This window comes from Sparus aurata, chromosome 13, assembly GCF_900880675.1.
Source record: "Sparus aurata chromosome 13, fSpaAur1.1, whole genome shotgun sequence".
Taxonomy (NCBI): Eukaryota; Metazoa; Chordata; class Actinopteri; order Spariformes; family Sparidae; genus Sparus; species Sparus aurata.
In genome coordinates this window covers 14,227,679-14,253,051 of record NC_044199.1, presented here as the reverse complement: position 1 = coordinate 14,253,051, position 25,373 = coordinate 14,227,679, and the positions used below count along the sequence as shown (strand labels likewise).

Below are 25,373 nucleotides of genomic sequence, written 5' to 3'. Positions count from 1 at the left end.
TTCAGTGTCTCTGAAAGTTCTCTGTAAAATGCTGAGACCCTTTTTGGCATGTGAGATCAGAAAATGTTGGCCAGATGGCTTTAATGTCACCACCAGCCCGTGAAAGCCGTGCAATGTGGAGATCTGGAGCAAAAACAAACATATAGGAACTGGGAGCTCAGCGCAGGCCACCGTCGACACACTGCGTGGCATTGACTGCTACAAGCTAGATGGAAAACATATTGTAACCTAGATAATCTCCAGCAAGGCCCCCCTCTCTCATTATGTGGCTTTTTGTAACAGGGGCTTTTGTTTGAATTTTAAACTCAAAGCAGAGAGGAGAGGAAGGAGTAATGGGAGACTGTCTGTGTTTGTGATTGGAAAAAAAAAGGAGAAACACACAAGGCATCCAGACATAAGAAGAAAAGCATAAAGAAGATATTTTGTGTGAGTGTTTCTTACCGTCTTTGTTACTGGTGACAGGAATGTTGTGGACAGTTCGGAGTTTGAAACAAGAGCTGGTTAGGACCTGGAGCTCAACAGAACTTAGGACACATGCCTGGAGATCTGAAATACACACAGCAACCACACAGACACAAACTCTTACTTTTCTGCGGTACAGTGCGTATAATGTGGTTCTAGAAGAAAACAGAAACAGTCAATAGAGCAATTGTATTCAAAGCTGGTGTTACCTTTCTTCTGGAGTTTCTGGATGCTTTCCCTCCACTCTGACCTCTCGTAATCAGAGGAGAGGAGGAACAGGTAGCTCTGGATACAAACACAGAAAGCACTGTTAAACACATCAAGGATATCACCTCTGCACTAAAATCATTATTGGAAGATCTAAAAGAAAATACATTTAACAAGAATAGTGCTGATTTTATAAACAGTAGAAAGAAAAACTATAAAAAAAAGCTATGATGTAAAATTATGTCATGCTGTCAAAAGCTTTAAGTTTGAAAATCCAAATCTAACCCAACTCTGAACGTATGGGACTCTTTAGACAGTTACATGTCTCCGTCTAGTGGTGAGACTTGAGCATTACAGCTACACAGATGCAGAGAGTGAGAGGGTGGGACAAGCAGATCACCTTTCCATGTTTGTTGTGGATGCGGAAGGGGATGGTGGGGGAGTGCAGGAGCAGCCACGACTCCTGCTCGTTCATCTTCTTCCTCAGACGCTCCACGCGACTCTGACCCTTCGGTGCTTTCTACAGACATACACAAAAAAAGTAACCAGATATTCAGAATCTCATTTAGGGCTGAAACTAATACTAAATGTATCAATAGAGTGATAGAGAGAAACGGCTATAAAGTAAAATGCTGATATTGATTTTGTGTTTATTTCATAATGACATCAAAATTAGAACTACATTTTCAAGAGTACTTTACAATTTCTGTTATCAGTTCTAATCAGCATGGTACAGGCTTCCTGAAATCTTTATCTATGCTATTTTTTTCAGGGACAGGCTGCAGATAAGCCCCTGAAATTGAGCGTCCTGCTCTCAAGGATCTCAGCTTCTTGTCGGTATTGAAGGAAAACAAATACACACACCCTCCCAGCCCTCACCAGGAAACTGTGAGTCAGAGCCTACATTCAGTCAGCTCCTACTCTCACTGCTCTGGCCTCCTCCGACTCTTAATACCAGCTGCGGTCACTTGTTGTGCCCCGGGTGGGCGTGTTTAACGTTACGAGAGGGGAATAACAGGAACTCTGAGCTCCCGACGCCTTGAGAGTGTCTCAGCCAGGGGCGCGGGGGTGTACAGACTTGTAATTGTTGGGGGCTTACAGCATCTTTTTGAATCAACCTCTGATAGTAACTTGTGTCAGCTCTGTAAGGAGTAAACCAGAAAAGGCTGATGCGATGACAGAAGGGAGAACCTTTTTTTAAATATGAAAAAGCTATGTTTTTGTTTCGAGTTTCCTCACAAGGCATATTGTGACCCTGTCTAAAGTAAACTAAGGTGTGGGTGTTAGAGTTAAAAGGAAGGTGCCGTTGTTCCTTTAAGGGGTCTTTCATGAAAGACTTTGTCTGTGTGAAAGTTTAACTGAACCATTCAGTCCAAATTTCATTATATTCAGGAGAGGGGGTATTAAAGAGACAAAAACTAGAATGGAGCATTTCAGATAGATGGCAGGGTTTTCCCTGCCATTATACGGCTTAGGCGCGGTGCCCAAGCATTTTTGCCTCCCGCCTAAGTAGGGTTCTCCCCAGATGGTGGAACAGCGGCGCTACACCGCTATACCGCTAGGTCAGCGCCGCTATACTCCGCGCGTAACGGTGACGAGCGTCCGTCCGTCCGTCTGTCCCCCGGTTGACGGCTAGGAGCTCCCGGCTGACGGCGATGAGCGTCCGTCCGTTCCCCGGCTGATGGAGTTGATGACCGTCTGTCCGTGTCTCTCCCCCCCGGACTGACGTTGACGAGCGTTCGCAACCCGCAAAAAATCGCGGGGAGAACCCTGAATGGGGAGTACAGTACTGCAGCACTGGACAGTATGAGAAAACTTCAGGGCAAGATTACCTTCTCTTTCTGTATTTCACTCTTTAAGACTGAGATCTTGATCTTCATCTCCTCAATTTCATGCTCGGGCAGGACTTGGATGCTGTGGCTAGTGTCGGACTCGTCCAGGGTCTGGAAGGTCAAGTCTGCCAGAGGGATGTACCACTTGCACTCATATTGCTGATGGCGACTGCAGATGGAAATAGAGGGAAAGGAGGCAGAAATATAGGGATGTAGAGGGAGGGTTTGAAACACTATTAGGCAATCATACAAAACATCCTTGTCCTTTTGTAAAGTCAGCTAAGCGCACAGAAAGCTGTACAGATCTACACAACAGAGACTGTGAGAGAATATTTCATAACATCAGCAAATAATGGAAAAATTCAAAAACAAATTCAATCTGTCTAGATGACTGATTTTGAGAAAAATGCAAAAGAGGCAATAACATAGATGTCTCACTTTAAGGAAGCTTTGAAATGCCATAATACATCTCTGGTGTAATTTTGAGAAAGGATTCCTAGTCAGACCTTAAATTTGTCACTGTCGTGTAAAGACATCACTAAAATGGATGCACATCATAACAACAGAAACACTTAACATTCACAGTTCTATAAAAAGAAAACATGCAATATACTGTCAGCCCTAAAAATGACACTGATTGGCTTATTGAAGGTCAGACTCAGACAATAAAAAAAATACTTTTCTATACAGCACGCTGGTTTGACCTCAGGACTAACTGATCAAAACACATCAAAATAAGGAATCACTTTCAGCCTATTTACTCTAATCTAATCTATATGGATGAAAATGATGCTTGCTCAGCACAGTGCTACTTTCAGCATTGCTGAGAAGATTGATGCGCACTGACACTAATGAGACTCATTAGTATTCCTGGGTGGTACATAGTTAACTCATTACCAGTGCGACACTTCCATCAGAGAGAAATGTGAGCAGCTGGATAATGAGAATCCATACTAGAAACAAAATTCTCATACATAATGTTACGTCTAAAATCTTAATTAACGAACATGGAAAAAGTTTTGTTTAAAATAGATTCAAAATAGATTTCTGATGGCTATTATTAGAGGGGAAAAGGTGGAATTGTTTGGATCGTACCAATTAGAGGAACACAAATACAAAAACACACTGAATTCCCTTGGTGTGTGTGCTTACTTTGGACTTCCATTCAAAGCTTATTCACAGCATCGCAGGAGAGATGGGCTACTCATTTCTTTATCATCCAAGTGCATTAATCTCACAGCCCTTGAAGCCATTCCCCAGCCTCTGATCTCTCTGCCTCCCCCCCTCCACCTCCATTATCAAACCCTTTGTGTCTCAATGCTCTTCTGTCTTTTGGGAAATCTCTTTGTTTTACAGATCATCCATTCATCCATAACACAACCTTCCAGATATATCACACCCATAAATAAAAGGGTGGAGCTCAGTGGGATACATTAGTGAGTGGAATACAAAAAAACATAATTACATCCAATCTCGTATCCCTTTAGTAACAATAGCAATGGTGGAATAGAAATAATAATAATTATAAAATATGTATTCAGAAGTGGTAATGCGTGTAAATATGACTAATTCCAACATGATGGAGGTGAGATAATCAAAGGACACAATGGGATTAAGGATCCTCAGTGACTTAACCCAAGGTGATTGAGTTTCTGGATGGCTGCTCAGCTCTAACTGTGTATGTAGGTGGCACGCTGAGATAACACTCCAGACCATAATAGACTGATTTACAGATCTGGTAGCTATGGCAACGCCATGTGTTCCTCCAAGTGAGAGGTAGCTGCAAATGAAACAGACAAACAGTGAATGTCAACCAAAATTAGATCCAATCAGGCTAACAGCGGCCGCCGTGCTGACGAAGCGAGCGACAGGCAATCCTGTAAGTGTGACACTTAATCTATGTACATGTGTCAGAGCCTTTAGATGTGGCATCACACACAGGTAAGCTCAAACAGATTTCTTCTCTGGCACACAGAACCTCTTCTTGTGCTGAATAATAACCCTCATCCTCACTCTTTATTCACTGTGTGTATCTGTTCCTCTCCTCAACTTTTTAAAAATCCAGAGGCAAAATGCCTGCTGGTCTTTCTCTTTGTTAGTGAGGCTTCAATAAGCTCTCTTGCTTTACAGAGGCGGGAACAGACAGGGCGACAGTATCTTTTGTAAAGTGCCAGTGTCATCCTTTTCTGTTTCACTGTCGGGGGTTTACGTGCTGATGTGGAAGGAAAAATGAATGACATACAGATAGAAGCAAAGAGGATAATCCCACAGTAGTAGGTACTTAAAGCTGCACATGCAAATGGCTCTGCAGTTAATAAACTATTTTGATGCTGGAGAATAAAAGGTAAAGTGGACTCACCCCACAGCCGTCTTCTTCATCTTGGCACAGAGCAGCAGGTCGGTGAAGAGGAAGACGTGCCGAACCTTCCTGGAGCTTTCCGACACCTCCACCAGAAAGCCATCCTTCACCAGCTGACGGGCCTGAGAGAAAATAACACAATGCTGATAAGGTCGAACCGTCTTAGGTCGAGTTGCATTGTCGGGGTCTGGTTTTGACATTGAAGACCAATGTGTGGAATGTGTTCTTCTAATACATTGTGAGTCCAACAATGTTGGAGGTGTGTACTGCAAAATTGGTAGAGTACTTTTAAGGAGAAACTCCGTGTGAAAACATGACTTGTGTTTGTGAAAAGTAATTCTATTTGTATGAAGTGTCTTAGAAATAAGCCTGATTTTGAATTTGAAAGGTTTTATACGGATTCCTTAATTGTACAACACTCAAACTATGTCAAACACCACTGTCATAAATAAAAATCCCAGGTCTGCAATAACTTGTCAAACTACGGACAAAACTCACAACATTATAATTATGCATATATGTAACACTGTGATCCTACCCTCTCACTGAAGTTATAGTGTATAAACAAGTGATATGGTGCGGAGTGGCTGAGACAGAGGAACCATTCAAACTATTACAAGACACTGTACCATCAGAATGATTTTGAAGTTGTTATTATAAGGTTAAAAAGCTAGATAATGTTTCCTTAATCTCATTAAATATCAAATTTGTTTATAAATAATCACACACACCTCTCCCTTGGGTGTAGTGACAGCAGTCCTGCGAGGGTCGATCTCCTCGTTGATGGAGGAGAGGAAGTTCTGAGATATCCGCAGAGCATCCTGCAGGAGAGGGAAGTCTGGGTGGTCCTTGGGAGTGTGTTTCAGCAAGTCCTACAACATGAGCACAAACACACAGTTACAAACCGTCATCGTTGTAATCATACCTAAAACTTTATATACTGTGAAACACGGAAATAATTGTTGCCATGTATAATGATGTAAAAATGCCATTTAATATCAAAGCACTTTTTACCTTATGGTCAGAAATTCAGCCTCGCCTTTACACATAAAATCATTCAAGCATGGGCAGAAGTGCTTATTAAATGTTGTCTTCTTATTTATAACATAGTTGCGCTGCAGATACACAGCTTTCTTATTAAATACTTAGTGCTCATACTTTATCTCTAAAAATCTAATTTCCTCATTTTTATTGAAGCTGCTCTCATCAGTGCAGCAGAGAGATGATACGGACAGCTGACAACAGAGGCTTCAGTAGCCGCCTGTCTTTCAAAATCATCACCAGAAATTTTCACTGCCTCCTATTTTGCATGGATGACAGGTACATGACCTTTATATAAACAAGTAAACCAGCCTTGGATGCACTGGGCATCTTGTTGTTTTGACAGCGTTATGCAAATGTATTCATGCAGCACACTCCTGGAACATAACCAAACACATCCAGGCATCTCGGCTTGCGCGACTGACACTCTCCACTTGATTATTACTCATCCAAGGAGGTAGACTTATTTAGGCTGGGAGGACACTGTGATAAACAACAAAAAAAGGCTCTGGCTTTATAGCACTTGGACTACTGTGAGGAGCAGCTAACCAAGAGTTTTACTTTACTGTCAAGGGTGGAACAAGCCCCAGAAAAGTTTATTTGCAAAGGAGTCATAAGCCAAAAAGGTTGAGTATTAAAGATCTAATCTTCAATACAATTTGTTTTATTTAAGAGGAATATAGTATGTTTTTTTAAATGCAAATCCTAATTATCAAAGTAACTTATTCCGTCAGGTAAATGTAGCTGGAGTAAAGAGTCTGACATTTTATATGAAATGAAGTGGACTAGAAGTATAAAGTAGCAGTAGTAGCTGAAATTTCAAAGTAGGTTTCTTCCACTAGTTTCATATGTCTACTTTGTGAAATACATGTCTCAAATATCTGTCTTCAAAAACACAGCAGTGTCTCCTGGACGAGTGTCCTGTTTTTGTTGCCAACTGGGGTGAAATGATTCTAAATTTGTACAAACTGCAAGATGTGTACTCACATGAAGGACCAGGGTGCTTCTGGTAACACGATCAATCGGCTTGTAAAGGAGAGCTGTGGGGGAGAGAAGAGGAGAGCTCTGAGTCACACAAGTCTGTAAACACAGTCACACACACAGTCACACACACGCACACACACACACACACAGAAGGTCACAGTTCCACTGATCGAACAAGGACAAACACTCCCACTCTGATCGCACAGAGTTAAACACGGCACTTATAGTCGAACTGATAATATGATACTTGGATTGACGACATTCAACTTGTGACAACAAGCATCCACACTGCTTGACTGCCTATTGGCAATACGTGCAGCTGACCCTGACCTTTGACCTCCCTGTGACGGGGAGAGAGTAAAACAAACAGGGATAAACAGAAGATCATATCATTGTTTTTTAGTGTGTTGTTCTCCAGATAGAAGGTGTGAAAAATGCAGCAGTTTGTTACTGCACAATGACTGAAAGGACACACACATGTCCGTAGGCAGGCTGCTTAACATGCTGTCCATCTCCGGGGTTGATACTGCAGCCTTCTATTGGCTCTGAAACAGTTTGCTTCCACTGAATTTTCAGGCTGCTGCTAGGTAAACGGCAGCCTTACAAAGCGTCTCTTGGATGTAAACACAAATGGCACAAATCAACACATGTCTATATGAAAATCATGTATATAAAAAGACAGACACGTGCACAGTCATGCCCAATCCTGCCTCTGAATCACACTTTGAAGCCTGCATCACCGCACTTGGCTGGTTTCCTCGTGGGACAGCTTGGCTACTGAGGTGGTGTGAACAGCAGCCGCCCTAACATACATGACAGCTCTAGGTAAGAAACTCCCACAGATAGGACAGAGGGAAAGACAGAAATAAAAAAGGGAAAAAAAAAATCATACAGGGGAGATGGGCGGCGGGAAAGATGGCAGATGTGAGAGCCCCTAGGGAGTGACGAATGAGAAGCAAACACACATATAGATTTATAAAAAGAGATGAGGAGGAGGAGGAAAGCTGAGGGAGAGGACTTTTATTCCTGCTTTTCTGGCAATGTAATGAAATGCCAAAAAACGTCTCAAGGTCTCACAATAATAATGCCACCAGCCTCACGATGTATTATATAAAATATAAAATCATAATAATGTTGCTCTGTACATGTGCTCAAAAAGTAAAAGCATAAGGGTATGCAATTAAAACAAACCCCATTCCACAAGGGCATAGAAATCTGGAAACCAGCTGACAATGTTCCACTTAGTGATCAAGCTAATGTTCATTTATTACAGTGACAGACTTACAGCACCTGACTTTTAAACGGAGGGGAAGAAAAGCTAGCCAAGTGAAACAGAGAGAAGTGATGTGCTTTTTGTATGCAGGGCAGGTCGTCACAGAGAGGCAGCACTCTGCTCCCACAGAGAGGTAGAAACACTGCTACACTTCCCCTCCAATGTTATACTTATCTGTTTAAACCACTGAACACTGCTCCCTTCAACAGTACAGTACTACAGACATGTTATCTCTCTCTCTGTCTCTCCGTCGCTCCCTCTCTACCCCCAATTTAACTGCTCATCCTCCTTTCTTCTCTCCTCTTCTTTCAATCTAAAGAAAATGAAAGAGTGAGGCAGAAACCTACAGGGAACATGCTCAGATCTCCTGATAAGGCCTGTCATATTAAACTTTACACAGTCTATACTCCCTCTCATATGTGGCTCAAATATGCACACACATACACACATGCAATCAGCTACTGTATAAGACCAAAGAGAATCTTCTAGGGGGCCTTGCTGATGCTCTTTGAAGTTTCTCCACCCTCTGGTCATTAATACCGCCGCCTCCCTCAATGGTCCTGGTTCAGCGAACCAATACTTCAGCAGAACCTCCTGGAGGATCAACTAGAGGACCCTCAGTGACTGCAAGGGTTGGGGACACTTTAATTATGTGTATCTGCAGGTTTGTATTCACCTCAAGTACAGGTACTTCATAAAGTTAAGGTGACTTTGGTTACCTTGTTTACAATTCATGTACCAGATGATAGTACAAAACATTTAATTTACCACAACTACTCCTAGTTTTGAGCATGTTAGCTGGTTGTGTGAGTCAGTGTATCAGCTGATTGATTATTTATGTCCTACTTTGTGCTGCATGTCTGAAGTAATGCGACACTACTGTTCTATTTTGAAAAAGAGTCATGTTAGCTGCTGCCTGTACTTTAAACTAAATGCTAACATCGGCCTGCTAAAACAATGCTAACATGCTAATGTTAAGCAGGTATAATAATGACCATGTTTATCAGTTTCATGAGTTAGCTTGCTAACATTTGCTAATTAGCGATAACCATAAAGTTCAGCTAGGGATGATGGAATCTCATTGGGTTTGCAGGTGTTTGGTCAGAAACCAAAGAAGGGCTGTACAATATAAAAATTTGTATTGTTATGTTAAATTAGTCTATATATTAGGTACTCTTAAATTTGAGATATTGATATAACATAATATGGCAGAAGCATTGTCTTTTACTGTCTTTTACGTTTTGATGGCTGCATTACAGTAAAGCAATATCATATTCATAATTTATCAGACTGTATTACTTGCCCTTTCCCACATTAAATCAACATTACCACCATTATTTATGAAAAGTCAATTTTTTTGGTTAAAGTTTCAATTGTTGTCCCTTCAACATTGTTGCATTATTAATACTGAGCATTTTGTCAGAAATACTGTGATATTTGATTCCTGGCATTTATGAAGTGCTTTTGAGTCAGATTTAAAAATATCAAGAGATATATCGTGCAGTGTTTCCCACACATGGACTTTACTTGAGCAGGCCGCCCAGGTATATAAATTTGTCAACTCATTGTAGTATTTTCTACTTTTTTTTTTTTTTTTTTTTTTAATCAGTCAGAGAGACAGATGCCATCCAAAACCGATTAGTGGACAATCCATCCTTGCTTTAACCCTCCCGTCTACTGACATATGCACATGTGCTGTAGAGAAACACAGAGACAGAGAAAGAGAGAGGTGATGTAACCCCTTTAATTTAATGTGGGTCTACTTGTGCCGTTGTTTTGTACTAGGTGCTGGCCATTATGTCATTCTGTACCATGTTGGTTCTGATAGTTTGATAGGCTACACAATTACCCACAAGCTTCCTCCAAACACAGCTCACCTGCTACTAAAAATACTTTTTTTGCCGACTTTTTTACACATACTACTGATTGTGCAAAAAACAATAGAGCAGACACATCCTTGAAGAGAAACAGAAAGGCGAGGCAAGCAGGTGTGTTAGGAATGCATTAGGAATGCAATTAAAGCAACAAAATCAAAACTTTTAGAAAGGTATTTCAAACTGAACAAGGTCACGTAACCTCGAGAACACCTTTGACACTTCAATATGCTAGCATGGCTCATCTTTAATGGTTTTGAACTTACTGAGAAAGCTCAGTGATCACCTCAGAGGAAGTGACCTTCCTTTATCTTACCCTTTTTACCTTTTCTCCAACGTTTTCATAAACACACAACGTTATAATAAACTCTATGTTACAAGGAAACATCACATCCTGAATAAGATTTAAGATAGGACAGAGATTATAGCTAGGTTGCTAACCTACTCTGCAGTACTAATGCAGGATAAATGTGTGCTGATTTTATAAGCATTTAGAAGTTACATGTTTTTGGTGTTACCCATTTGGACTCTGGACAGAGAAGCAAAGTTCAAAGTCTAGTCAAGAGTCAAGACAAGGGAGGATGAGAAGACACAGAAAGAAAGGGGATCAGACGGGAGAGGCAGATTATTCGAGGTGCCTCTGATTGATCCTGTTCTCAAGGTCTCCTTGACATCTTGGCCGATGGGCAGAGGATTCATCTTTGCTAATGAGGGGATGCACCATGTGGACGAAGTCTTTGAACTGGCGCAACATACAAACTGCACGGGTCTACAGCTAGGACACGGTGACTGCCAGCTTTCAGCCCTCAGTGTTTGGCACGACATTCAGCTATCAATGCCAGGCAAGAGCCGTAACGAGGGCGTGGAGGACAGAACGGGAGCAAAAAAATAAAGAAGACAGAATGACAGATAGGGAGAGGGCACATGAGGATTGAGGAAGAATGAGAAAGCTGTAGCAGTGCGGAGCAAGAGTCCCCATTTACATGTAAAACAGGATGTCAGATGCTTGTTTGATTTAGCACTTGTGTGGCTATTTGCATCCATTCATAGAAAGTACTTGGCAGATGACACACAGGGCTTCACTATATAAGTCTGATAAATTGACTCAACCCCATGAAGAAAAATACAAAAAAGGACATGTCAGTTAATTTGGCAGGCGGCCAGATAAATCACATGGAACAGTACAGACTAGAGGGAAGAAAGGCAGGTGGGATGAAAGCATGATGAAAGAAACAGAGGGACATTAAAGATAAAGCGGTAGTTTGAGAGTTGAGCTCCAGAAATCCCTCGACTACCTCGCCAGGTAATTAAGGAACTGCAATACCAAACCGTAATCAAAGCAGCTGCCCTGGGTGCTGCTGACACACTGTTTTGTTGAGGGAATGTGAAACATCATGCCACTTAACTACCACAGTAGCCCATGGTACTATCAAGTATAGTAATAATAGTAAAGATGAGAAACAAATGTGGTTATAATAGCCTGCATGTTTGGGTTCTTCTTCTCATTTACACTGCATAAATTAACATACACTTCACAGGTACACGCTGCTGAAAAGTGACATACACATGAACTCTCTGAGCCAGACAAAGCAACACTCAACATGTTTGCTTATCACTGCATAATTGGACAGCCCACAACATTATAGTCTTTGCCCTGCAGCAAAAGGGCTACCCCCTGGTTGAGTCGAGCCTAAAACAGCAGAAGTTTGCAAGACATCAGCAGGGTAAAGGCTCTAAATACACATCAGATTTATTCGGATCCACTAGTGATAAGTGTTTTCTAAGAGAAGCAGTCTTGGGCCAGCGGTCCTTAAACAGTAAATGTGCCTTGTGTTCAAAAAAACACGCACACACGCCACACAAAAAGCTGCTCTCCTCCTGTATATTCTGTATGTTAAAAGACCAGAACAGCAGCAGTGTCAGTCCCCGTGAGCGGCATATTCCAGGGGACTGTCACACAGCAAGCAACCACACAAAAGCTTCAGAAGAAACTAATTTTATCACCTCACTGTGTGGGCTACATACAGCACCATAAATGTAAAGAAAAAGTCCAGTTTGAAATCGTCAGCAGACAGATACCAGAATGTGGTTAATGAGCTCCAAACAGATCTGCTGGTGTTTCAAATCAATCTCGCATCTTATTGATAACTATCCCAACTTCGCAGTAAACGCGGTATGCCACCAATCTACCGTAGAATAAACAACGGTGACATCCAGGAAAAAAGAAAAAGCATCACTCCACACTGTCTAATTCAAACGGCGGCGGCTCGTATCATGCAGTCATTACCGTATGTGCAGTTACAACACAGTCTGAGGACCAGCAGCACCTCCATATCCCTCATCTCCACTCCTCACTCTGTTCTCTGCTCACTGCCTCCTTTCTCAGCCAGAGATAGACACAGGCAGAGGGAGAGAGAGAGAGAGAGCAAGAGTGTGTGTGTGTGTGTGTGTGTGTGTGTGTCTCCAGTTTGCCTCCCAAAGCCCGCCACTGCATACACAAGTAGAGGGGAGTCTTAAAGCAGCAAGCCAACCCAGACATGCACACTCACTAACAGTCACACAAAGACAAAGACAAGGACACACACACACACACACACACACACACACACACACACACAAAGACAAAGACACAAACTCACCCTCCATTGAGACAGTTGTGGTACAATCTTTGGAGTCTTTAGGTCCTTTCACTTTGAGGTTCTGAAAGAAACAGGGGAGGGGAATGATCAATTTTACTAATTATACACACACAACCACACTCGCACTCACAGACACACACAGACACACGCTCGCTCACACACATGCAGGCACGCTCGCGCTCACACACACACACACACACACACAGCCCTCTATTTGCTTGGTGGAGGTTTTCATTAATGAAAAAGTATAGGGTCACTGCAGCAAACTGAAACCATTGAATGAGGCTGCATCGTACAACCTTCGCAATTTTATCTCACAGAAAGTTCTGTTTAAGACCACCAACACACCTCTACATGCATGTCTGTGCATTTTGCTTGGGTCCTACCGAGATTCAAAGGCTTATAACTTGAGAACCCCTTTACCTAGAAACAGAATCTTGGTCTCAAATGAAAGCTAAGACCCCGGGGTTTCTTGCTTGTTCGACACTTGTAGCTAGTTTTGGGTAAAATTACATGTATATTCCCTTTCTATGGACTCTTGGCGAACTATGATAAAAAAATTGTGGCATGACGTTGTAGCTGTGGAAAAGGGGAACACTCCAAAGGTATGTAGGCATTCTTGCTTCTTGCGATAGAGGGCTCTTTCTAACGCTGTGTCATGGTAAGTTTAGAAGGCTATTACATGGTCTGGAAATAACTTTTTTCCTTTGTGTTTGGGCCTAAAATAATCACGACAGTCTCAGCTTTCCAACAGTGAGTATATACTGTTAAGATCTGATGCTTAAAACTATTAGCAAAAAAACTATTAGTTTTTACGAAGGGTGTTCGTTTAGTGAAGGGCGTTCCTATGTTGGAACGGTGTTCCTTAAAGGGTTAAGGTCTTGATCAAAAAAATAAAGGTACAGCGGTGTTCTCTGTTTTGCACAGTGTTACAACAAGGCGTTGTTTCTGACCATAATGACAGAGGAGATTCATGTAAGTTTTCATGCTGGCAGTCTGTGACAGTTCTACAGTGCCGGTGTCACGTGAGCCGACAGCACAGAACAGGAAATTGAGGAGATAATACTTCAAAACTAATGGTGGTCATGCTCTGATGTGCAAATGCTATGTAGACAAAGGTTTTAAGGTGGTCAGATATTCTGAGATCCAAATGAGATTTCCATTACTTGAATCATTCCTATGCCTCTAGCTAGCATGGAAACTAGATCCATATGGTTGCGATATGATAAACAGGTATCTAAGCAACTTGATGCAAAATGTTTGATTTTCTTTACATGATCTATTTTTTTCTACTACTTGCTCCTTTAAAGGCATATTGGTAATGATCATAATTAAAACAAAAAGATGGATTTACTTTTATTATCTTTGCGCATGCTCATTCGTCCCCACTAAATTGACGAGGACTCACATCCACCACAGATGTTTTGTTAATTAATTGTAAAAATCTCAGGACAACCCCTTCTCAACAGCAGCTCTACATGCAAGATTCATCTTCTTTGCTACAACTACAGTAAACATACAGTAATCGAAAACCTGCTTATATGGCCAGAAACTAATAAGTCTAAATGTGCTAGGCGTATCATATTTTAACATCAATATATCTCTTAATTGTGTTTTAATTGTTCCTCAAAAAAAGGACACATCTCCCATAAACACAGTTTCTTCCTGTTGAAAAGAGGATGTTTCAGCTTGCCATGCTTCCCCTCTGTGCTGTCGCTCCATTTGCATCTGTTTTCTCTTTTGCTTTACTGAAGAGAATTAATCATTGTGATCTTTTTTAGACACTTGAAAGGCCAAACAATGGATTGTTTCAATATTCACCAGTAATTCACTTACTATTATGGTAGTAAACCTTAATCTAGGAGCTGATTTTTTTTTTATCACTTTGCTGGTACAGGAAAAAAGTTCTCTGAACTGTAAAGCTGCAAGTATTTTTGTCATAATCTCCTCAAACTATTGTTGTAATAATAATAGAATAATAATAATGACAGTCAAAAAACACTTTAACCTTGAGTTAACTTACCTCAGATATCTTCTGGAACTGGCTGTTTGCCTGGCTGCATTTCTCCGCCGTCTCTAGTGCCACCTTGTAGTTGTCCACGAAGGCCTTGTACACTCCCAACTGGCTTGCCTGGCACATGCGACAGGAGAAGAAGAGACGTTAAGGTACAAGAGAACACAGCTTGTGCTTTAAGGACATTGTGGAACCAATGAACAACTGGTTTACTGTCTCATAAATGCACTATTACATCACAAGTCTGTCATGGCAGTGAACCAAAATACAGCAGACTGAATACAACTTGCATCCACCTTCAAATATTACTTCCAAACTTCTGCACGTTCCCCCAGTAAATTAAAATTCCTATACAGCTCTGGCAGATGATTTAATTTCTATTCCCATTATAATTTCGCCTGAGGTGAAGGGGTGAAAGGAGCGCTGCAGTCTTCCTTTTGCCCAGCATCAGCATACATGAATTTATCCCCCACACACCGTTATTCACACACATAGAGTCCATGCACACAGGCTAATCATATTCCTATAATGCCACTCCAGTGGTGGCTTTGTGCAGTCCCCCAGATTATAACAGATTCACTTTCTCTTTCTCTTTCCTTGCCCCTTTCATTAACAGCCCCTCTCTGCTGCACTGTATGTGCATTGTAACACAAGCTGCAGACCAGCAGTGCATGAATATGCATCCTGCTACAGCAATGCCTGAATGAGTAGGCTGAAGAGCTGACTGCACCCTATTAAAGCAATGAGATTGGATTCAGCTGAATAGAGTGAATGAGTAAGACTTGTTACTTTTGTCCTTAAGCCCCCACTTCTACTGTTTTCATTTCCTCTGCTTCCACTTCCCCTCAGAGTGTGAAGTTGGGCTCAAGAGGAAATCATCCGGACTAATACGGCACAGATAAATGGGAACAGATGATAAAGAAAAGAAACAAATAAATAGCCAATCACAATCTTGACCCAACATTTAACCAGACTTTGACGTGATGACGGCCAAACAAGTGTCACTGCCGGTATATCATCCCAGCATACTTGAAGTGAACTTTGTTATGTTGAATTAAAACTTTGGATGGAAGCGAGAAACCACCACGTGTGATGACTGAATTTCCAAAAGATAGAAACTTTTGGCTTGGCTGCCGTACAAACCAAGCACAGTGACGCAATTGTGGTGTTTCATCGGTTCATCGTGTCGCTTGGACACACTGTGACCCATATGAAACATCTCCAGCTCTGCCCATTGCTGTGATGCTGTGAGTAGCGCTCTGAACATAGAGCCTACATTTCTAAAAACCAGATCACAGGCCAAAGTGTAAGGTGGGAAAACAACAGCTTGCGTTTTGAGAGTGGGCGTGGGAAGAAGATAGAAAGGGAGCGAAAAAAAGGAAAGAAGTAACAGTGCTCAATTGTGTAGAAATGCCTATAGATATTTAAAATCCTCACTGACATGTTGCATAGCAGAAAGCTGCGGTCAAAACCATGTTTGAAGACCAGAAGACGCCTTGCTCTGTTTGTGCACTAGTCATATGGTTATGATTAGTAAAACAAAGACAAACACAGCAATAAAACTTTTAGACTTAAGTGCTTCCAAACTAGTGATTTCCAACGATCCAAAAGAACCATTTAAGCCTCAGGACAGCCTGCTTGCAACATTACCAAAAATGCTGAATTAGTCAGACAATGCTATGACAGACATTTCAATCATATCTGATTAGAAACGTACAAGACTTATCCAACTGTGAATGGGGCCAACCACTCAACACTATGAAAAGTACACAGTTTGAATAAAAATGTAAAACCCTCTATTTTATCAGTCAGCAATCGTTTCTGTATTTTTCCAGTTAAATCTCAAGTGTCCTGGCATCAGGGTGGTTAATAATTAATATCTAGCTATTAGCAGTATCTGTATTCTACAAATGGTTGACAACAACAACCGACTTGCAGCAGAATTCCCAGTAGGCTATACAAGCAATTGCACATTCAGATACTCTACGTGCCACAGTCTGTCGTCTATAGTGGGCCACACTTCCTCTTGTTGCTGAAATACATTATTCCCCTTCGTCTTTAACACTCAAACTTCAGTCAGACACATGTGTCATGTGACAAATGACTGCAGAGTACAATCAAAAGGGGATTCCACCACAAATGGTCTGACAACTAGCACAACTTGTAAATAAATCCACATCTTAAAGTGAGATGACCTTGAAGTAAATATCATGCCAGATTCTACTATCCCCTCCACATTTTATCTGGAATAAAATACAATAATACAGTGATAAGACTAAAAAATGTCGGCACAGACTCTCATGGGAATCTATAGAATGGTTGTTGAGATATTTCACTCTGGTCCAAAGAGGTGGACTGTGCAACTAGCAAGGCTAAAAATGTTACCATGGAGGAGCAGTAATCCGCTTAACACAATAACATAATACATGGATTAAAGATACATTCAGTGTCTTCAAAAATGCATTTAAGACTTGTTTTTATTAGCCCAAACGCTCATCAGAACCATGACCGCAGCCAGATTAAACCCTTCCCACTCAATGCCTCCAGGGACTTTGATAATTTGGTTGGTCAAATTATATCTTGGCACTGCAGCTGAGCTCTTTTTCTTCTCTGAAAAAGGTGAGAAAAGTTGGAACTATGTTTTGCTTTTATTCCCTCCCTGCATTTATTCTTTCACTCTGTCCCTCTGTGTTGCTCCTGTGGCCTCCTTGCAGCTGACAAGGAGCAGGAGGGAGTAGACCGGCTAATTACACTGCCATCTGCACTTTCACACTGCCACTCTGACTAAATGTTTAGTTGCCACATGACATGCTCATGTACGCATATATACGCAGCACAGATGGGAGCTGATGACTACACTAATAGGTGTCACTTGGTGGTGCGACGCCTGGGGTCCACAGAGAGGAGGGAGGACGACAGGATGTAGTTTAGCTCCTAAAAGAATTACATCTCTGCATGAGAGCTACGTTCATTTCCTCTGCTGCTTAACAGAAGCAATCTTTCTGAGTTTCTAACACATTTCCCCCTTTGAATTTTAGATAAAATCTTATATCAAATAAATGTCCTATTAAATGAATAATTTGGTGAATTGTTGCACACAAAGTTAACCCACAGGCTTTAAGGAGAAGTTTGGAAAGTCCTTAACTCTTGTGAAAAGTAGAAGACTCGAAAAGTTTATATAATTACAGTAACTGATTTTTAGTAGCCTTTCAATATCAAAATAATATTTTTTAACAAAAAAAAATAACATGAAAAACAGGGCTAAAGGGAAGTCGGTTACATCAGTTTCTTGCGCTAGACTTTCCCAACCATTCAGACTGTTGATACAACAATCTTCAAGTAGGTAAATCTGTCCTATAACACAGCTCTGTATACTGAAAATAAGTTGAAAAGATATTTATTTTCTATGGTCACAGATATCCAAATTGGGATGGGTTATTGCTAAAAATAATCCTAGTTGTGTTGGCGTCAAAATGTACCTGAAACTTTTAAGAGCGGTTGAAAACCAAAAATGAAAGATGTCAACATGGCAGAGAGCTCAGTTTCATATCAGATAACTCAGACATATTCTTCAGTTTCCTCACAATGGTGGCATGACGTTTTCAAGCAGGTCTGTCAAACCAAAAAGCTGGTCAGAATTTGTATCCGAGTAACAGTGATGTAAATGTGTAGAAGTATTGCATTTAAGTGTGGATTTACATTTGAAAACTGTAAGTTGAGATGAAGATCAGCCCTACATTCTACTATATGCTTTTTCTATTATTTAAAGTTTGAAAAAAAAAAATCTAAGATCTGATTCATTGTTCTTGACATGAGCCCTCTATTTTAAACACTTCCGGTTCTAAATCAAACCTACCAGCTCACTAAAACAAACACTGAATCACAGGCTAGATACAGTAGAAAGAGCCAGAGATATGTTACAACTTCATACAGTTACTTCTCTTTATCAGAGACTCAAATAGAAGTCTTGTTTCTAAGGAGTTTATTTGTCTGAGCTGGCATGACACTCTAGTCAAAACAACAGTATGCTCATGACTGGGCAAAATGTCATAGGATCTTTCATAATGGGACATCTGATTAACTCACAGCTCATTAGTGAGATTCAATTTCATCTCATAAAATCCCAAAACATGGAATGAGCTGAATATTCAATCACTGCTTCCATATCACGTAATGATATTTATCCGTTCATTGTCACAAAATGTAAGGGGAGATGTCTGAAACTGTTGATACAAATCTATGCAGCTGTTTCTAAGCTTGACGATACTAGTGTCTGACACTTTAGCTGTACCGTGTGTTTTAAAGCTAAAGATACTGAAACTAAAGTTTCACACTGTGAAGAAACATCAAATCCATGACAACACACATCTAAGATAGTGACAAGATATCTACTGCCGTGGCGTGATGCTAGAGAAAGTAATAAAGAATATATTGCCTATTATCTTTTCAAATTTCATCACAAAATGAGGCTGAAAGTCAGCGTAATATTACCACTTTGAACAACAGGGCGGCAAAAAAGAGAATTTTAACACTATGCAAATGAACCTTGTTATACAAGTGTAATTAAAATCATAGATAATTGGGTGATTTTTTGTTCTCCTGTGTTATTGTGATACACCCAGCTTAAAAGCAAAACCCTCCAGTTACTGTCAGGTAGAAGAGCTTTACTGCGATTCACTGCCACTCTAGCCTGTACGGCTTCCAGTCCAGGAAATTTACAAACCACAATATACTGTTATTGCCTGCTCACAGTGGGACATGCTCAGGGAGACACAGGACGCATTATCATAACTACACTCTTGCTCTTAATACCAAATGACATTCAAATTGTTGCCACAACTGCCACATTTTTTACTGATGACTTCCTCTGGATGTTACACATACAATGGGCATTACCATGTCAATTACAGATTTATTTTTCCAACAAGAGGTCAAAATATATAGTAGAACGTCTCTATTACAGCATGTTTCATCAGTCTCTCCACAGTATGCTAAACAGATGTAATGAGTAGCTAAAATAGATTAAGACACATACACACTGTGTAAGCACATGCTCTTACACTATGTTATGTGCTGAGGGGCCCTGTTCAAATTACATTATCAACTGCAAATCTGACAATGTAGTTATCTAACACAGAGGGAGGACTAACTCACTTTGAGACTAGCTGAGGCTGGTTTATACGATACACAGACACACACACACACACACACTACAATGATGTTCTAACATTATGTCCTGAGAGAGCCGGTTAATCCAGTCCAAATACGACAGATCGGAGGCTGGAACATTACAGCTAATGCACTCAGACCACAGACATGGGGGCACACACAGGGTATAAAATTAGATTTTTGACCTACATGCCAATGGCAGGTAGGCTTTGAAATTTTACCGGCCAAAATATGTTTTGACCGGCCACTGAAGTGTTCACAATTTACGACCTTAACCAACAGATTTCTTGTAGGAAACACTGAACTGCACAGAGATAATTGTTAACTGTTAATTGCCCACTGATTGTTTTTTAGTAGGGAACTATCTAAATTACTACTTCTTCCTCTTCCTCTACTACTCATAGTTGTGATTGGCAAAGTACAAAAAAGCAGGAAAATATACGGCTCCAGTTTGTCTCTCTTTACATTTATTTTGTCCTGTTTCTGCTGCAGCTAAGAAAGAAATAGTTCGCCCCACGCGTCCAAATTCTTTGAACACAGTGTTTCCCCTAGATTTTTTTGTAGCAGCCGTCTTCTGAGTTGGTAACTGAGCAACACTAGGGGGGTCTGGAAGAAAATCTGAAAAATAACCCTTTAAATGGTGACTGCTGGTGAGATTTAAAAAAAAAAAAAAAATTTTCAGAATTTCAGGTTCAGAATCTAAGACACGAGACAAAATAGTGTAGAAGCTGACATTGCTGCTTGAAAATATGTTAACCTCTTGAGCATTAGAGAACTTTTTTACCATTATTTTCTTTATTATTATATATCTTATGGAAACAGAATCTGTTTCAGAGGCCAGTGGGTCACATGACATGGAAGCTATTGAGTAAAAAAAATCATAATTTCTGCATATTAATATTCATATAAAATAGAGGAAGCACTAAAATACGAGAAAAAGAGCTGTGTTTCATTTCTCAAGTTTACTGATACAATCTGCTGCTGGTTTGGGGTCAGTGGGCCACATGACATGGAAGATATTGAAAAAACTGCAATTATTTTGTATTAATATATTTCTGCTAAGTAATTTAATGACGGTCCCTAAATCAGTCTCTGTGATTCAGCGAGGCTCTGGAGGTGAGCCAACATCCTCCTGCTGCTCACACTGGGTGAACATCAGTAAAGTCTCAGCTGGACCCGAGTGAAGATCCACCGAATATCCAACCTGAAACTAACTTCACCCCAGTTTGATGAGTCGCCTGTTGCAGCCTTTGAATAGGATGACGAGGATTTCAGTCACTCAACTTAAACGCTGACTTGTAGAAATTATACAAATAGCAGTAATGACAATAATAATCGATTTCAGGATAATTTAGGGTGTAGTGCTTCCACTGTGTGCAACTTAAATTCGCCATTCGCCCGTGATATTACACCGACAAAAATCATGTTTTTGGGGGGGTTTTTTGCGACGGCGGCGCTGAAAATCCCGCAGTAGAATACATATAGGAGAAACACTGACACATCAGATAACCTCCTGCAATGATTGCAGGCTCTTTGGTGGAAACCCTGGGCACACACATACACATACAAGCTGTATAATTTAGATGAGTGATTCACGAGTACAAATAGTGAGAGTCTGACAACTCTACTTTTAACACTCAATTACATGTTCCAAAATGATGGAGAGGGAGAATAAAATCCCATGCAGTGTAATTTCTAGGCCCATGTCAGACTCACCAGCTTTTGAAATAAATGTCCCACGGTGACCTTCTCGTCCCACTGCTGAATGTTGGGTAAGAGGGCGTCGTAGAACTCCTTGTGGATCTCAAAAATGTCCTGGATTTTGTAGAAGATGGTCTCCACCTGCTGGATGGTCAGGACTGGCTGTGAGGTTGTGGCAGTGGCTTTCAGAGGACGCATGGGCTGGAGAATGAGTGACAGAGAGAAAGGCCAGTGAACACAACTTGAGTTTAAAAAGTTAACTACAGTAAATAAAGAGGATTAAGAGCTGGAAAGCAAGGCTAAACTCAGCTAATGTTTTCTTATTCAAGTTCAACAGTTACATAAACCATAAAGTTTGTTTGTCACTAAATACTAATTTAATAGGTTGAATCATGTCTAATGAAAGACCATGTTTTGGTAGAGTGTGAATTTAGGTCAATTAATTGGCCAATCAGTGGCCTAATTTAGCCAGAGCTTGAAAGAAACATATTTTGGTCTTGCTATGTGTCGACGAGTAATAAGTGTGTAATCTTAGCCACTCTGGAATGCAATTGGGTGACTCTTCTTTACTGTGCAGCTCCTGACCTATCAGATTGTACAGCAACTCGGTTAATCATAGATATGTGTGGACTGAACATGATGAGGGGGGGTGAAAACAGAAAGGCTTTCACGTCATGGAGGCAAAAGTTCTCTCAGGCTGATGATGAGTCAGCTTCCCTCTGATTACAGGGGTTGATATGAACGCTGATCAAATAGGCTGCCTTATTCTGAAAAGCAGCGACAATGGCTGCAGGCATACTCAACAACCACAGAGTGGTCCATATATATGGTGGCACTGCATGAAACTGAAAGGTCCTCTTAAGGAAGTGTAAAGTGCTACATAGAATGAATGTATTATTTATTTTATTGTCATTAACCCCAAAAGTGGACATATAACAGTGGTACAGTTGAAATCCTACTAGTTATAACAGTTATTTTGAATTACTTCAGTTTATGGTTTGCGTTGTTATTGTCCATTTTGACCCATATAGTTAGATATTATAACACCTTTAGAATTAATCTATAAACAGAAACAGCCAATGTACTGATGTAGCTAGATATAAAGCAATATCTGAATAGGTACCAATAAAAAGCTATCCTTCTGTCTGTGTCTGCATGTTTAAGAAAATGGTAATTTTCCACTTGTGTGTTGATGTTGTAAATTAAAGCAGGAGCCGGACATATTTAACATATGTCGTGAAACCTTATAGCAGCTATTCATATCTGCCATCTGATCTGCGATGAAGTGCCTCAATACATGTTAACACCCAGCTAAATACAATGGGCTGGTTTGTTGTCCTTGCCATAAGTTACCTCTACAGGTGTTTATACCAGACTGCAGACCAAAATATCCAAGTATAAGTAACTTCTGGCTGTAAGATATCAACATTAGTCTCTCTATATTTGGTCAAATTAACCACCGTAACACCATAACATCGTCCAACACATGAGCTTCTTCTGACATTGTTTACCAATCCCGGCTTTCCGTGAATTTGGTAGTTTAAACTAAAACCTGCCAAATATAAACTGCAATAAAACAAAAACAGAGATATGATCTCACTGTGTATTTAAGACATTTGTTGAGTGGCTGAGGAAGTGGGGGAGGGCAGGAAGAAACTCTTTATTGGTCAAATTGTTTTATTGACTTCTTGTGTCGTCACTGAGGGTTGAAAGAGAAGGAAGAGAGAGCCAGACCAGATTTCAGCCAGTGTTACTGCAATCATCCATTTACCTCATCTACTCCATCTTTTTGTGTTTTAGTACAGGAAGTTTCATACCATAACTCTTGTGTGACTAAACAATATTACAGCGTAACTTAACGCTGCACTAGTCAGACATGTCGGTCAAAGTGCAGCCTGTGGCTAAGAGTGGCAGGATATGAGATAGTTAGCTTAGCATGGGGAAGCATGTTCAGTTTCAGGAAGCCGCTATGCTGTGGTCCCTCTCTTAGTATGACCATTAACCACTAATAGTGCACTGACCGTTCCCACAGGCCTGCAACAGCACACTGCAACATGCATGGAGTTACTTAAGTCTTTACATGCTGTTTTTCTCCTAAAACAAATCAATATGTATATCAGGGTCAGAACAATTAAAAGAAAGTGAAATCATATTCACCACTATATCACACCTACTGTGTAGCTCAAAACATGGTTTCTTTCTGCAAGCGTGTGTGTTCATGTGTGTGTGTGTGTGTGTGCATGGGTGCGTGTGTGTCTCACCAGTAGCAGGGCCTCCAGCTGGTTAATGTAGATTTCCTCACTAGCCAAGAAACCAGACAGCACCAGTTTCTTCATCTCCAGTCCTTTCTCCATGTCTCCCTGCAGAACAAAAACAGGCCTGATTGTAATTATGTATTTCACAGTCAGTTATAAATTTCACACACACCACGGATGCTTTGGTAAACTCCTAGCATTCAGGATACATTTTTGACCAATGCCACATTACAATACAATGACTCAAGCTCATTTCCTGCAAGTTGCCACTGTAGTTACAACATAAGGTAAACATGAGACTAAAACACACACATCCCAAGTGCGCAGGAACGAGCTGCAGTAGCAGCAGCAGCCATTTATTGGGAATCTTCGCTCATCTAAAAACATCTAAATGGCTTGCTTCCGCTGTGGAAAGTCTTACTCCTCGGCTATGTTGTATTTTGACTTCAATATCAGGGGAATCACCACCCTAATCACGTATGAGAAACACAGAGCAAGAGCAAAACAAGACGTGTAAGTACTTTTATCCCTGTACTGGGGAAAACACTAGTAACACTACTAACACTTAAAAAGGAAAAAAAGGTGAATGCAATAGCTGCAACTGTATGCTAGAAAGGTAAAACTGAGGTAAAAAGTTTGCTATTGATATTCTCCATTATCATAACACATATACTTTATACGCATTCATTCAGCTCCTGATCATCTCCATGGGAAAATGGTGAATACTATTCCATCATGCATTAGGCAGAAAGCAGTAAGGTGTTCAGTGCTAGATGAAAGGATGAAACGGACAAGTCAGATTCAACTCAATTCACACCTGTGAGCATTTCATCCCCATCAGTCTACCTGACTTGCATGTCTATAATTCATCTGTTCTGGGTGTAGTCATAAACCATAAACCTCACAAAATGTACTGTATATAACGATGAATGTGTTCAAAGCAAAGCAAAGTTTAACTGGCGGTCACTTATGTAGAGAAGGAAGCCGGCATTGTTTTCTCTTATTCAATAATAAAATATAAATTATGTTGTTAGAGTTTGCAGCTTATATTTTGTGTTGAAAATGTACACCAAACTTGACTGAAAAAACAGATGATGAAATGAGAATCTATATTCTTTTTATATTTTAACACAACCTGTGTTGATAAGTCCCGTACACAAAGTTTGTGCTTTGCCGACCACGTGCAGATTTATTGTTTTTTGTATACAGACATATTACAGCTGTTTAGTATCATCATTCATGCCCTGTGGTTTAGTCAGAAAGCCTTCGATTAAAAATAATACACACTATGTCACGGTGTGAAGATGATGAATCCAGTTCTATTTCTAACAATTATATATCAACACCTGCTGCATGATTCACACAAAACTGTGAATGGTTAAAATCCACGGTGGTGTTAATATATCTCATCAAGACAGGTCAGGTCACAGCAATGTGTTGGCCAAAACAATTAAAATGTGTGAAATCTAGTCAAGCACTCCTCATTTAAATATTCCTCCACAATAAAACTGCATTATATCTAACAGAAAATTAACAGTTTTCCCATAGAAAACACTTGTTTAG

The 25,373-nt window shown here is 40.5% G+C and overlaps 1 protein-coding gene across 6 annotated transcripts in view; it reads right to left on the bottom strand.

Annotated features, from left to right (window-relative positions):
- abr (ABR activator of RhoGEF and GTPase) overlaps positions 1 to 25,373 on the bottom strand; it is a 143,148-nt gene that overhangs the window by 53,345 nt on the left and 64,430 nt on the right. For 5 of the 6 annotated variants that reach the window (XM_030437416.1, XM_030437413.1, XM_030437414.1 and 2 more), the window contains 11 exons: positions 23,817 to 23,915; positions 21,571 to 21,756; positions 14,695 to 14,802; positions 12,672 to 12,732; positions 6,889 to 6,941; positions 5,592 to 5,732; positions 4,861 to 4,982; positions 2,502 to 2,670; positions 1,070 to 1,189; positions 672 to 747; positions 442 to 546 (listed from right to left, as the gene is read on the bottom strand). In XM_030437416.1, the coding sequence (XP_030293276.1) occupies positions 442 to 546; positions 672 to 747; positions 1,070 to 1,189; positions 2,502 to 2,670; positions 4,861 to 4,982; positions 5,592 to 5,732; positions 6,889 to 6,941; positions 12,672 to 12,732; positions 14,695 to 14,802; positions 21,571 to 21,756; positions 23,817 to 23,915 (1,240 nt within the window). Of the gene's footprint in view, positions 1 to 441; positions 547 to 671; positions 748 to 1,069; positions 1,190 to 2,501; positions 2,671 to 4,860; positions 4,983 to 5,591; positions 5,733 to 6,888; positions 6,942 to 12,319; positions 12,416 to 12,671; positions 12,733 to 14,694; positions 14,803 to 21,570; positions 21,757 to 23,816; positions 23,916 to 25,373 lie in introns of those variants that run through there. The other variant, XM_030437418.1, reaches the window with a different exon arrangement.